The sequence below is a fragment of the Carcharhinus amblyrhynchos genome, unplaced genomic scaffold, assembly GCF_965287045.1.
Source record: "Carcharhinus amblyrhynchos unplaced genomic scaffold, sCarAmb.v2.hapA scaffold_85, whole genome shotgun sequence".
In the NCBI taxonomy this organism is placed as follows: Eukaryota; Metazoa; Chordata; class Chondrichthyes; order Carcharhiniformes; family Carcharhinidae; genus Carcharhinus; species Carcharhinus amblyrhynchos.
This window is the reverse complement of record NW_027649825.1, coordinates 853801-868508: the sequence shown is the minus strand read 5'-3', so window position 1 is coordinate 868508 and position 14708 is coordinate 853801. Positions and strand designations below refer to the sequence as shown.

At 55.4% G+C, this 14708-nt stretch overlaps 1 protein-coding gene across 1 annotated transcript in view; it reads left to right on the top strand.

Moving 5' to 3' along the window:
- Positions 1-2073: 2073 nt before the first annotated feature.
- The window catches only part of LOC145337952 (vacuolar protein sorting-associated protein 45-like), a gene marked incomplete at its 5' end in the record, with an annotated part of 29308 nt that continues 16673 nt past the window's right edge, over positions 2074-14708 (top strand). The window contains 2 exons of the mRNA XM_080182729.1: positions 2074-2241; positions 13486-13644. Coding sequence (XP_080038855.1) covers positions 2074-2241; positions 13486-13644 — 327 coding nt within the window. The remainder of the gene's footprint in view (positions 2242-13485; positions 13645-14708) is intronic.

Below are 14708 nucleotides of genomic sequence, written 5' to 3'. Positions count from 1 at the left end.
GGTTAATGGGGTTCGGGGGGAGGGAGCGGGGTTAATGGGGTTCGGGGGGAGGGAGCGGGGTTAATGGGGTTCGGGGGGGAGGGAGCGGGGTTAATGGGGTTCGGGGGGAGGGAGCGGGGTTAATGGGAGAGGTCGGGGGGAGGGAGCGGGGTTAATGGGGTTCGGGGAGAGGGAGCGGGGTTAATGGGGTTCGGGGGGAGGGAGCGGGGTTAATGGGGTTCGGGGGGAGGGAGCGGGGTTAATGGGGTTCGGGGGAGGGAGCGGGGTTAGTGGGGTTCGGGGGGGAGGGAGCGGGGTTAATGGGGTTCGGGGGGAGGGAGCGGGGTTAATGGGGTTCGGGGGGAGGGAGCGGGGTTAATGGGGTTCGGGGGAGGGAGCGGGGTTAATGGGGTTCGGGGGGGAGGGAGCGGGGTTAATGGGGTTCGGGGGGAGGGAGCGGGGTTAATGGGGTTCGGGGGGAGGGAGCGGGGTTAGTGGGGTTTGGGGGGAGGGAGCGGGGTTAATGGGGAGAGGCGGGGGGAGGGAGCGGGGTTAATGGGGTTCGGGGGGGAGGGAGCGGGGTTAATGGGGTTCGGGGGGAGGGAGCGGGGTTAATGGGGTTCGGGGGGGAGGGAGCGGGGTTAGTGGGGTTCGGGGGGAGGGAGCGGGGTTAGTGGGGTTTGGGGGGAGGGAGCGGGGTTAATGGGGAGAGGCGGGGGGAGGGAGCGGGGTTAATGGGGTTCGGGGGGGAGGGAGCGGGGTTAATGGGGTTCGGGGGGAGGGAGCGGGGTTAGTGGGGTTCGGGGGGGAGGGAGCGGGGTTAATGGGGTTCGGGGGGAGGGAGCGGGGTTAATGGGGTTCGGGGGGAGGGAGCGGGGTTAATGGGGTTCGGGGGGGAGGGAGCGGGGTTAATGGGGTTCGGGGGGAGGGAGCGGGGTTAATGGGGTTCGGGGGGGAGGGAGCGGGGTTAGTGGGGTTCGGGGGGAGGGAGCGGGGTTAATGGGGTTCGGGGGGAGGGAGCGGGGTTAATGGGGTTCGGGGGGGAGGGAGCGGGGTTAATGGGGTTCGGGGGGGAGGGAGCGGGGTTAATGGGGTTGTCGGGGGGGAGGGAGCGGGGTTAATGGGGAGAGGCGGGGGGAGGGAGCGGGGTTAATGGGGTTCGGGGGGAGGGAGCGGGGTTAATGGGGTTCGGGGGGGAGGGAGCGGGGTTAATGGGGTTCGGGGGGAGGGAGCGGGGTTAATGGGGTTCGGGGGGAGGGAGCGGGGTTAATGGGGAGAGGCGGGGAGGGAGCGGGGTTAATGGGGTTCGGGGGGAGGGAGCGGGGTTAATGGGGTTCGGGGAGAGGGAGCGGGGTTAATGGGGTTCGGGGGGAGGGAGCGGGGTTAATGGGGAGAGGCGGGGGGAGGGAGCGGGGTTAATGGGGTTCGGGGGGAGGGAGCGGGGTTAATGGGGTTCGGGGAGAGGGAGCGGGGTTAATGGGGTTCGGGGGGAGGGAGCGGGGTTAATGGGGTTCGGGGGGAGGGAGCGGGGTTAATGGGGTTCGGGGGGAGGGAGCGGGGTTAATGGGGTTCGGGGGGAGGGAGCGGGGTTAATGGGGTTCGGGGAGAGGGAGCGGGGTTAATGGGGTTCGGGGGGGAGGGAGCGGGGTTAATGGGGTTCGGGGGGAGGGAGCGGGGTTAATGGGGTTCGGGGGGAGGGAGCGGGGTTAATGGGGTTCGGGGAGAGGGAGCGGGGTTAATGGGGTTCGGGGGGAGGGAGCGGGGTTAATGGGGTTCGGGGGGAGGGAGCGGGGTTAATGGGGTTCGGGGGGAGGGAGCGGGGTTAATGGGGTTCGGGGGGGAGGGAGCGGGGTTAATGGGGTTCGGGGGGGAGGGAGCGGGGTTAATGGGGTTCGGGGGGGAGGGAGCGGGGTTAATGGGGAGAGGCGGGGGGAGGGAGCGGGGTTAATGGGGTTCGGGGGGGAGGGAGCGGGGTTAATGGGGTTCGGGGGGGAGGGAGCGGGGTTAATGGGGTTCGGGGAAAGCAGTGTGATCGATCTGCACACTCCCCCAGTCTCTAACCGCAGATCACTGTTTCTTCCTGTTCTCACCCAGGCCTTTGTGGAGAATTACCCCCAGTTTAAGAAGATGTCTGGCACGGTATCCAAGCACGTGACGGTGGTGGGTGAACTCTCCCGCCTGGTGGGTGAACATCACTTGATGGAGGTGTCGGAGGTGGAGCAGGAACTGGCCTGTCAGAACGACCATTCCAGCGCTCTGCAGGTAGGGGGAGGGACTGGGAGCTGGGGGGTGAACAGAGGAGTGAGCCGGGGGAGGGGAGGGCGTGGAGGGGGTGAGGGGAGTGGGAGAGAGCAGGTGGTTGGGGGCCAGGGGTGAGGGGAGTGAGGCCTTGGGGGTGGGGGGGGGTTGTGGAGAGAAACAGGGAGATGAGCTTTGGGGGGTGGTAGGGCAGGGGGAGGGGAGTCGGACTGGTGGGGGGAGAGGGGACTGAGCCTGGGAGTGGGAGAAGGGAGGGGGACAGGGGAGTGGGAGAGAGCTGGGGGGTGGGATTTGGAGGTAGGGAGAGGGAGTGAGGCCTGGGGGATGGGGAGGGAAATGGGAATGAGCCTGGGGGTGTAGGGGAGGAGGACAGGGTTGTGGGGGTGGGGGGGGAACAGGGCAGTGGGAGAGGGCTGTGGTGGGGGGAGAGGGGAGGGGTTTGGGGGTCGGGGAGGAGTGTGTGAGGCCTGGGGGATGGGGAGGGAAATGGGAATGAGCCTGGGGGTGTTGGGGAAGGGGCTGGGGAGGAACCGAGCTGCTGGGGGTTGGGGGGGTGGGGGGGCGGTCAGACAGCAGCAGCTTTTGAGACAGAGACAGACCTGATTCCCAATCATAGAAACCCCAGAGAAGGCCATTCTGCCCATCAAGTCTGCACCGACTGCAAACCCACCCAGGCCCAATCCCTGTATTTACCCTAGCTAGTCCCCCTGACACTGAGGGGCAGTTTACCCTGGCCAATCCAACTAAACCACACATCTTTCAGATTGTGGGAGGAAACCGGAGCGCCCGGAGGAAACCCACACAGACACGGGGAGAACGTGCAGACTCTGCACAGACGGTGACCCAAACCAGGAATCAAACCCGGGTCCCTGGCGCTGTGAGGCAGCAGTGCTAACCCACTGTGTCACCGTGCTGCTGGGAATCGAACCCGGGTCCCTGGCGCTGTGAGACAGCAGTGCTAACCCACTGTGTCACCGTGCTGCTGGGAATCAAACCCGGGTCCCTGGCGCTGTGAGACAGCAGTGCTAACCCACTGTGTCACCGTGCTGCTGGGAATCAAACCCGGGTCCCTGCCGCTGTGAGGCAGCAGTGCTAACCCACTGTGTCACCGTGCTGCTGGGAATCGAACCCGGGTCCCTGGCGCTGTGAGACAGCAGTGCTAACCCACTGTGTCACCGTGCTGCTGGGAATCGAACCCGGGTCCCTGGGGCTGTGAGACAGCAGTGCTAATCCACTGTGACCTCCTCCCCTTTAGTGTTCAGGGGACTAGCTAGGGTAAATACATGGGGTTATGGGGATAGGGGCTGGGAGGGATTGTGGTTGGTGCAGGCTCGATGGGCTGAATGGCCTCTTTCTGTTCTGTAGGGATTCTATGAGGGAGGATGCTAGTAGGCTGTTTCTGAAACCCCAGCTTTTCACCCAAGGGCACCCAAAGAAGATTTGGGAACAGGTCGGAGCCACGAGAGTTAGAGAATCAGTCCCATGTAACCAGCAGTTGCTGTGTGAACCGCTTAGGGGCAGTGCTGATTCTGCAGCTCTGTGTGAGAGGGGGAGTCCGTCACACAGTGTGAAACTGTTTCCGTGGTTGAAGGGCACTGATATCAGATCAGTGTGAACCGTGCAGGGTCCAGACTGATACATACAGCACGCTCCTGTACACTGTCCTTCTGGTATTGTCGTTCAGTCAGTCTCCTACACATTCCACAATCTAACATCCTCTCGACTGTGTGAAGGAGCTGCAGCCAGCACAGGTCACCACTTCCCACATCTCAGTGTGAGTAAAGGCACTTCTCACTGCGATCAGTAAGATGGCCCAGACAGGAAGCAGCCACAGTGGTTCCTCTGCTGCTCAGCACATCCCAGTACACAACAGGATTGAAACCTGGCAGTGTGGCGGGGGGTGGGGAGCTGTGGCTCAGCTATTGAACAAAGAAAATTCCAGCACAGGAACAGGCCCTTCGGCCCCTCCAAGCCTGCACCGACCATGCTGCCCCGACTGAACTAAAACCCCCTACCCTTCCAGGGACCATATCCCTCTATTCCCATCCTGTTCATGGATTTGTCCAGATGCCCTTAAAACTCACCATCGTATCTGCTTCCACTCCCTCCCCCGGCAGTGAGTTCCAGGCACCCACCACCCTCTGTGTAAAAAACCTGCCTCGTACATCTCCTTTAAACCTTACCCCTCACACCTTAAACCTGTGCCCCCTGGTAACTGACTCTTCCACCCTGGGGAAAAGCTTCTGACCATCCACTCTGTCCGTGCCCCTCATAATCTTGTAGATTTCTATCAGGTCTCCCCTCAACCTCCGTCACTCTAGTGAGAACAAACCAAGTTTCTCCAACCTCTCCTCATAGCCAATATCCTCCATACCAGGGGCAACATCCTGGTAATTCCTTTCTATACCCTCTCCAAAGCCTCCACATCCTTCTGGTAGTGTGGTGACCAGAATTGAACACTATATTCCAAGTGCGGCCTCACTAAGGTTCTATAAAGCTGCAACATGACTTGTCAATTTTTAAACTCAATACCCTCGGCCGATGAAGGTAAGCATTGCCGTATGCCTTCTTGACTACCTTCTCCACCTGCGTTGCCACTTTCAGTGAGCTGTGTATCTGTACGCCCAGATCCCTCTGCCTATCAATACTCTTAAGGATTCTGACATTTATTTCCCATCTGCATTAGACCTTCCAAAATGCATTACCTCACATTTGAGTTATGGCTTTGAGTGCACCCTAAGCATATAATACAGGCTGACATTCTACTGCAGTGCTGAGGGAGCGCCGCACTGTGGGAGGGTCGGTGCCGAGGGAGCGCCGCACTGTGGGAGGGTCAGTGCTGAGGGAGCGCCGCACTGTGGGAGGGTCGGTGCCGAGGGAGCGCCGCACTGTGGGAGGGTCGGTGCCGAGGGAGCGCCGCACTGTGGGAGGCTCGGTGCCGAGGGAGCACCGCATTGTGGGGAGGGTCGGTGCTGAGGGAGCGCCGCACTGTGGGGAGGGTCGGTGCCGAGGGAGCGCCGCACTGTGGGGAGGGTCTGTGCTGAGGGAGCGCTGCACTGTGGGAGGGTCGGTGCTGAGGGAGCACCGCACTGTGGGGAGGGTCGGTGCTGAGGGAGCGCCGCACTGTGGGAGGGTTGGTGCCGAGGGAGCGCCGCACTGCGGGAGGGTCGGTGCTGAGGGAGCGCCGCACTGTGGGAGGGTCGGTGCTGAGGGAGCACCGCACTGTGGGGAGGGTCGGTGCTGAGGGAGCGCTGCACTGTGGGAGGGTTGGTGCCGAGGGAGCGCCGCACTGCGGGAGGGTCGGTGCTGAGGGAGCGCCGCACTGCGGGAGGGTCGGTGCTGAGGGAGCACCGCACTGTGGGAGGGTCGGTGCTGAGGGAGCGCTGCACTGTGGGAGGGTTGGTGCCGAGGGAGCGCCGCACTGCGGGAGGGTCGGTGCCGAGGGAGCGCCGCACTGTGGGGAGGATCGGTGTGGAGGGAGCGCCGCACTGTGGGAGGGTTGGTGCCGAGGGAGCGCCGCACTGCGGGAGGGTCGGTGCTGAGGGAGCGCCGCACTGTGGGAGGGTCGGTGCTGAGGGAGCACCGCACTGTGGGGAGGGTCGGTGCTGAGGGAGCGCTGCACTGTGGGAGGGTTGGTGCCGAGGGAGCGCCGCACTGCGGGAGGGTCGGTGCTGAGGGAGCGCCGCACTGTGGGAGGGTCAGTGCCGAGGGAACGCCGCACTGTGGGAGGGTCGGTGCTGAGGGAGCACCGCACTGTGGGAGGGTCGGTGCTGAGGGAGCGCTGCACTGTGGGAGGGTTGGTGCTGAGGGAGCGCCGCACTGTGGGAGGGTCGGTGCCGAGGGAGCGCCGCACTGTGGGAGGGTCGGTGCTGAGGGAGCGCCGCACTGTGGGGAGGGTCGGTGTGGAGGGAGCGCCGCACTGTGGGGAGGGTCGGTGCCGAGGGAGGGTCGGTGCCGAGGGAGCGCCGCACTGTGGGAGGGTCGGTGCCGAGGGAGCGCCGCACTGCGGGAGGGTCGGCGCCGAGGGTCAGTCTCTGGATGTCAGGAATCTGTATCTACCTCGAAAGCCCCTTCCAGAGTAGGATTAGGGTCTGAGTCCCTGCCTGATATGGAGTTGATACACTTATGCCCTCGTAGTCTCTCACACACTCTCACTTCCTCCCTGGTTGCTTGTCTCTGACTGTCCAGGGAAGTGGAGGTTATTTTGCATCATTTCTGGAGCTGTTATTACACAGTGCAGTGCTGTCTCGCACTGTTCATCCTCTGTCACAGTTCTGGCAGCAGCCCAACCACACTGACCTTCAGGCTGTCCCTATAATATGTTTCCGGCCACTCTGCAGTAACAATGCGAAACATTGTTCGCATCCTGTTGTGAGATCTGTGTACAGCACCACCCCCCACCTCCCACCTCCGTCCCCGATTCTCCCCCTGCACACCTCCTTCCCCGTCCAGCAAGGGCCTTATTTGTTTCTGATCAGTTTCTCCTTTCATTTTTGCTCACTGTGTAAAGCAGGCAGTGCCTGACTGCAGTATGTCATCACTGTCCAGTCAACACACTCTCCCCTTCTCCTCAGACTGTCTGTCTACATAGCTAAGAGCGATATTGAGGCAGCTTTACTCTGTATCTAACCCTGTGCTGTACCTGTCCTGGGAGTGTTTGATGGGGACAGTGTAGAGGGAGCTTTACTCTGTATCTAACCCCGTGCTGTACCTGTCCTGGGAGTGTTTGATGGGGAACAGTGCAGAGGGAGCTTTACTCTGTATCTAACCCCGTGCTGTACCTGTCCTGGGAGTGTTTGATGGGGACAGTGTAGAGGGACCTTTACTCTGTATCTAACCCCGTGCTGTACCTGTCCTGGGAGTGTTTGATGGGGAACAGTGCAGAGGGAGCTTTACTCTGTATCTAACCCCGTGCTGTACCTGTCCTGGGAGTGTTTGATGGGGACAGTGTAGAGGGACCTTTACTCTGTATCTAACCCCGTGCTGTACCTGTCCTGGGAGTGTTTGATGGGGAACAGTGCAGAGGGAGCTTTACTCTGTATCTAACCCCGTGCTGTACCTGTCCTGGGAGTGTTTGATGGGGACAGTGTAGAGGGACCTTTACTCTGTATCTAACCCCGTGCTGTACCTGTCCTGGGAGTGTTTGATGGGGAACAGTGCAGAGGGAGCTTTACTCTGTATCTAACCCCGTGCTGTACCTGTCCTGGGAGTGTTTGATGGGGAACAGTGCAGAGGGAGCTTTACTCTGTATCTAACCCCGTGCTCTTTCTCACGTTGAATGTTGTTATTGGGGATGTGTGTTGCAGTATTAAGAACGCTTGTCTCTATTGCTATTGAAGCTGCATTATATTTGTCTGCTTGTGGTTTGCTATTTAGTAAAACTTCCTCTTGGCCTAGCAAAAAGCAGAAACTCTTTACAGGAAGTTCCTGAACTTCCTGTCTCAGTTGATGCACTTACGATCACAGTCTATCACATGTTTGTTCAGCTGGTTCGTTGAAGGGAGTATGTGAATGTTGTCTAAGTGTTTCCCATGTGAAACCCACCCTCTGTATCAACTCTGGGATAATCTGGCTGCCTTTATAACACTCACGCTGGCTTCAGAGGCTGAGGGAGGGAGCCTGATTCCAGTCCAGGCTCGTGCAGGTACTGAGGCAATGCTACATTGTCAGTGGTGCTATCATACTGAAACGTGGTTAACTCCAGGCCCTGTCTGCATCTTGTGTTTGTTACAGTGGAAGTTAAAGAATCCACTTGAAAAGGACAGCGTCCAGCCTTGGGCTGACAAGTGGCAAATAACATTTACACCATGCAGTGACCATCTCCAACAAGAGAGAATCGAATCACCTCTCCTTGATGTTCAACGTCATTAATATCATAGAATCCCAACAACTCCATTCAGCCCATCGAATCTGCACCAACCACAATCCCACCCAGGCCCTATATCCATAACCCCACATACCTCGCTAATCCCCCTGACACTCGCTCAATTTAACATGGCCAATCCACCCTAACCTGCACATCTTTGGACACTAAGGGGCAATTTAGCATGGCCAATCCACCCTAACCTGCACATCTTTGGACACAAAGGAACAATTTAGCATGGTCAATCCACCCTAACCTACACATCTTTGGACACTAAGGGGCAATTTAGCATGGTCAATCCACCCTAACCTACACATCTCTGGACTATCAACAGACCCCCATTGTCAACATCCCAGGGGTTATCATTGGCCGTAAACTGAACTGGACTAGCCATAACCACATCCTCCCCGAACCCATCCACCATCCACAAGAACACAAGTCAGGAGTGTGATTGGATACTCCATACTTGCCTGGATGGACGCAGCTCCAACAATACTCAAGAAGCTCAACACCATTCACACTCACGACTGTTGCCATCTAGAAAGACAAGGGCAGCAGATACTTGGGAACACCATCACCTAGACATACCATCCTGTTCCTTCACTGTCACTGGGTCAAATCCCTGGAACTCACTCTTAACGGCACTGTGGGTGTACCTACACCACACAGACAGCAGCGGGTTCAAGAAGGCAGCTCACCCACCACCTTATCGAGGACGGTTCTGGATGTGCATTAACTGTTAGGCCTGGCCAGCGATTCCTATATCCCATAAATAAAATTGAAAATCTAGCCTTAATTCCTGATGCTGACTCCTCCCACGGGGAGAGGAATCCAGACAATGAGTCTGAAGTGTTTGTGTGGTCAGTGTCTGTAAACATGTCGGTATCACACACTCCACAGCATTTGTAACAGAGAAAGTGGCCATTCCACCCACTGCTCCAGGCCCGTGTTGATACACCGCATAAACCTCCCTTCCTGTCTCTCATTCTAACAGCAAATCTTCATGCCAATAATAGGAAATGATTGACAGCTTCAAGTTTTTAGGTGTCCAGATCACCAACAACCCTGTCCTGGTCCCCCCCCATGCCGACACTATAGTTAAGAAAGCCCCACCAACGCCTCTGCTTTCGCAGAAGACTAAGGAAATTTGGCAGGTCAGCTACAACTCTCACCAGCTTTTACAGATGCCCCATAGAAAGCATTCTTTCTGGTTGTATCACAGTGTGGTATGGGCTCCTGCTCTGTCCAAGACCACAAGGAACGACAAAAGGTCGTGAATGTAGCCCAATCCATCACACAAACCAGCCTCCCATCCATTGACTCTGTCTACACTTCCCGCTGCCTCGGGAAAAGCAGCCAGCATAATTAAGGACCCCACACACCCCGGACATTCTCTCTTCCACCTTCTTCCGTCGGGGAAAAGATACAAAAGTCTGAGGTCACGTACCGACCGACTCAAGAACAGCTTCTTCCCTGCTGCTGTCAGACTTTTGAATGGACCTACCTCACATTAAGTTAATCTTTCTCTACACCCTAGAAATGACTGTAACACTACATTCTGTACCCCCACCTTCTCTATGAACAGTGTGCTCTGTTGTATAGCGCACAAGAAACAATCTTTCTCACAGTATGCTAATACATGTGACAGTAATAAATCAAAGATGTGAGATGGTGTGGTAGCAGAAAGCAGTCCATCCATTGTTCTGACCCATGCAATCTTCCCTCCTCCCTGACCTCTGCTCCATGCTGCCTGTGGCCTGTGATAGACTGTGTGGAACAGGCCAATCCCCTCTGCTCCTTCAGCTTCTGTTTGGACACGTTTGGACAATGAGACAACAGTTCAGTGGCGTTCCTGATGTACTATCTGACTCCCATTTGTTGGACTTGGCATTTCTCTGATATCTCGATGGGCCGAGTGGCCTAATTCTGCTCCTATATCTTATGGTCTACCTCTTGACCACAAAAGCAGCTCTGGATTAAGTGGTACTGATCTCACTTGCCTTTACCCCCATGCTGCTGTTTATTAATCCAAAGAACCTGCCTTGGGTCCCCCAGAGACCCACCCCAAGCTGACCATAAAATCATAAAATCCTACAGTGCATAAGGAGGCCATCAGCTTTGACAACAATCCCACCCAGGCCCTATCCCCATCACCCCATGCATTTACCCGAGTTCATCCCCCTGATACTCGGGCAATTTATCCTGGCCAATCCCCCTAACCTGCACATCTTTGGACACTAAGGGGCAACTTAGCATGGCCAATCTCCCTAACCCACACATCCTTGGACACTAAGGGGCAATTTAGCACGGCCAATCCACCCTAACCTGCACATCTTTGGACACTAAGGGGCAATTTAGCCTGGCCAATCCCCCCTAACCTGCACATCTTTGGACATTTTTGTCTTGTAATTCTTCCAGTTGACTTTGGGTTGGATAGATTTTGCGGACGTGTGATCAGACAGAGAGTTTCTCTTCCCATTTGGGTTCTTTAAACATTTACCAGAAATGAGTGTGATTAACACTTTAAGGTCCAGTGCTGTAAAGAGTTAATTTCTGTGTTGCAATCTTCAGACACTGGGCTGCTTTTCTGCCTCTTGGACTTTTAGCTTTCTGACCATGACTATTAACCCAACTTCTGCTTTTTAATTCTCCAATTATGGTGATGACAGGGGCTTTTGTATTTGTGAAGCAGGATGTTGAGAGTGGGAGGCAGAGAGAGAGACAGAGAGTGCTGTGTTTAGCTGTGAGTAAAGGCCGCAGAACGTGACCTGTGACTAACTCAGTGTGTGCACAGACTGTCCCTGACACACTTGCAGCTGACCACTCACTCCTGCCCCCGAACCTTCCTCCTCTCTGATATCCAGTCCTTCCTTACTGCCCTGTCCCAGCCCAAGAGGACAATATCTCACTCACATTGTCCCTCAACAAGTCTCGGGGGGAGCGGGGGAACATTGAGCCACTCACTGAATTACTGCCAGTCTGGAGGAATTGGTCATGTCATTAGCCCAACATCTCTCCACATTCAGATCAGGTGATGTGATTTGGAAGGCCGACTACAGAAGGAAAATATATAGTAATGGTCGAGCCCTTAGAAATATTGGCACGCAGATCGACTGATCCCTGAAGGTGTTAACTCGGGTATCCAATTCTGGTTGCCACACTAATGGAAGGATGTTGATGCATTGGAAAGGATGCAGAAGAGATTTACCAGGATGTTGCCTGGTTTGGAGGATATGGACTATGAAGAAAGGTTGAACAAACTTGGATTGTTTTCATTAGAGCATCAGAGGATGAGGGGGGACCTAATAGAGGTTTACAAGGTTATGACAGGCTTGGATAGAGTGGATAGGCAAAGTCTTTTCCCCAGGGTTGCAGGGTCAATTACGCAGGGGCATTGGTTGAAAGTGAAAGGGAGAAAGTTTAAAAGAGATGCGAGGGGCAAGTTTTTCACACAGAGGGTGGTGAATGCCTGGAACAAGCTGCTGGAAGAGGTGGAAGCAAATTCTATAACAACATTCAAGAGGCATCTGGATAGGTACATAAATGTACAGGGAATAGAAGGATATGGACCATGTAGAGGCAAGAAAATATTAGATTAGAGAGGCATCTGTGTTGGCACAGACTTGGTGGACTGAAAGGCCTGTTCCTGTGCTGTACTGTTCGGTGATCTTCAGCTTACCACACGATCACAGCTCTTCATGATGGCAGCTTCTGCCTTTGTTAAGGAGAGGGGGGAATCTTACAAACACTGACTGAAGTGGTGATTCCATCACGGGGAGTGACTGTAAGATATAGGAGCAGAATCAGGCCCATCGAGTCTCCACCACCATTCGATCACATCTGATAAATTTCTTAGAGTCGCCACAGTGCTGATGGAGGCCATTCAGCCCATCGGGTCTGCACTGACTCTCCAGAAGAGTATCTTACCCAGTCCCAGTCCCTGTAGTGCCAGGCATCTTTGGACACTAAGGGGTAACTTAGCACGGCCAATCCCCCTAATCTACATATCTTTGGACACTAAGGAACAATTTAGCATGGCCAATCCACCCTAACCTACACATCTTTGGACACTAAGGGACAATTTAGCATGGCCAATCCACCCTAACCTACACATCTTTGGACACTAAGGGACAATTTAGCATGGCCAATCCACCCTAACCTACACATCTTTGGACACTAAGGGACAATTTAGCATGGCCAATCCACCCTAACCTACACATCTTTGGACACTAAGGGACAATTTAGCATGGCCAATCCACCCTAACCTACACATCTTTGGACACTAAGGGACAATTTAGCATGGCCAATCCACCTAACCTACACATCTTTGGACACTAAGGGGCAATTTAGAATGGTCAATCCACCTAACCTGCACATCTTTGGACAATTTCTCAACCCCGTTCTTCTGGTTTCTCCCCCTTTGACCCCCTTAGTAATCAAGAACCTATCTCTCTCTCTCTCCATCTTAAAACACACTCAATAACCCGGCCTCCTCTGTAGCAATGAGTTCCACAGATTCCCCACCCTCTGGCTGAAGAAATTCCTCCTCATCTCTGTTCTAAAGGGCTGTCCCTTTACTCTGAGGCTGTGCCCTCGGATCCCAGTGTCTTCCCTTCATCCATCCTCTCCAGGCCTTCTGTTGGTTTCTGTGGTTTTTTTTTGGGGGGGGGGCCTGCTTCTGGCGAAGGTGGGGCAGCCACAGGAGCTGATGTATTACAGGCTGGGGAGGGGCAGTGAGTTTGGATACAGCCCTTGTGTTAGTGTTTGGGTTGGGACTGAGATTGGTGCTGGACTGGTAAATTTGTGGAACTCGCTGCCTCGGAGTCTGAATCACTAAATGGTTTCAAGGAGGTAGATATATTTCTAATTTTATAAAAAGAATGTGGGGAACTTGTGGGGAGGTGGGTTTGAGACCAGGGAGAGATCAGCCATGATCTGGTTGAGTGGCGCAGCAGTCTCAAAGGGCTGAATTTGCCCACTTTTTAAAAAAATCTGTTAGTCGGACATGGGTGTTGCTGGCTGGGTCAGCATTTATTACCCATCCCTAGTTACCGTCAGAGGGCAGTTAAGAGACAACCACATTGCTGTGGCTCTGGAGTCACATGTAGGCCAGACCGGGGTAAGGACGGCAGATTTCCTTCCCTAAAGGGAACCAGATGGGTTTTTCCGACAATGGGTCATCAGTAGATTCTTAATTCCACATATTTTTTATTGAATTCAAATTCCACCATCTGCCGTGGTGGGATTCGAACCCGGGTCCCCCAGAACATTAACTGAGTTTCTGGATTAATCGTCTAGCGATAATACCACTGGGCCATCGCCTGCCTCCTGCTTCTGCTCAGAATCCCTGTATTCCTATTAACCAGATCTTTGTGACCCTACAGAACGTGAGGAAATTGCTGCAGGATCCCAAAGTGACAGACCTGGATGCGGTCAGGCTGGTGATGCTCTACGCTCTGCGTTACGAACGCCATAGCAACAGTAACCTGGTCTCGTTGAAGGAGGCTCTGACCCGTAAGGGCGTGTCAGAAAAGTACAAGCGGGTGAGTATAGCTCTGTTTCATTTTGGAGTGGATGCAACTCCCCAAAGCGAAGCAACAGTCTCCTCATACCCGGGGGTTGGAGGTGATCAGTCTGTCTGGAGTGGGGACACGTCTCACTTGGGCAACGTTGCTGGTGTCTCCCGGAAATGTGCTGAACCGTAGAATCCCCACGGTGCAGAAAGAGGCCATCCAGCCCATCGAGAGTGTACCGACTCTGAGAGCACTCCACCCAGGCACTCCCCCCGCCAGGAGGGGTTTGAACTGGGGTTCCAGCAGTGGAGCTCGGATCCGCAGAGGCTGTGATCTATCCACGACCCGGGGTACAGTACTGGTGGGGACGGGTCTGTCGCTGTATAACACTGGGGTACAGTACTGGTGGGGACGGGTCTGTCGCTGTATAACACTGGGGTACAGTACTGGTGGGGATGGGTCTGTCGCTGTATAACACTGGGGTACAGTACTGGTGGGGATGGGTCTGTCGCTGTATAACACTGGGGTACAGTACTGGTGGGGACGGGTCTGTCGCTGTATAACACTGGGGTACAGTACTGGTGGGGACGGGTCTGTCGCTGTATAACACTGGGGTACAGTACTGGTGGAGGCGGGTCTGTCGCTGTATAACACTGGGGTACAGTACTGGTGGGGACGGGTCTGTCGCTGTATAACACTGGGGTACAGTACTGGTGGGGACGGGTCTGTCGCTGTATAACACTGGGGTACAGTACTGGTGGGGACGGGTCTGTCGCTGTATAACACTGGGGTACAGTACTGGTGGGGGGCGGGTCTGTCGCTGTTTAACACTGGGGTACAGTACTGGTGGGGGCGGGTCTCTCTCTGTATAACACTGGGGTACAGTACTGGTGGGGACAGGTCTGTCGCTGTATAACACTGGGGTACAGTACTGGTGGGGATGGGTCTGTCGCTGTATAACACTGGGGTACAGTACTGGTGGGGATGGGTCTGTCGCTGTATAACACTGGGGTACAGTACTGGTGGGGACGGGTCTGTCGCTGTATAACACTGGGGTACAGTACTGGTGGGGACGGGTCTGTCGCTGTATAACA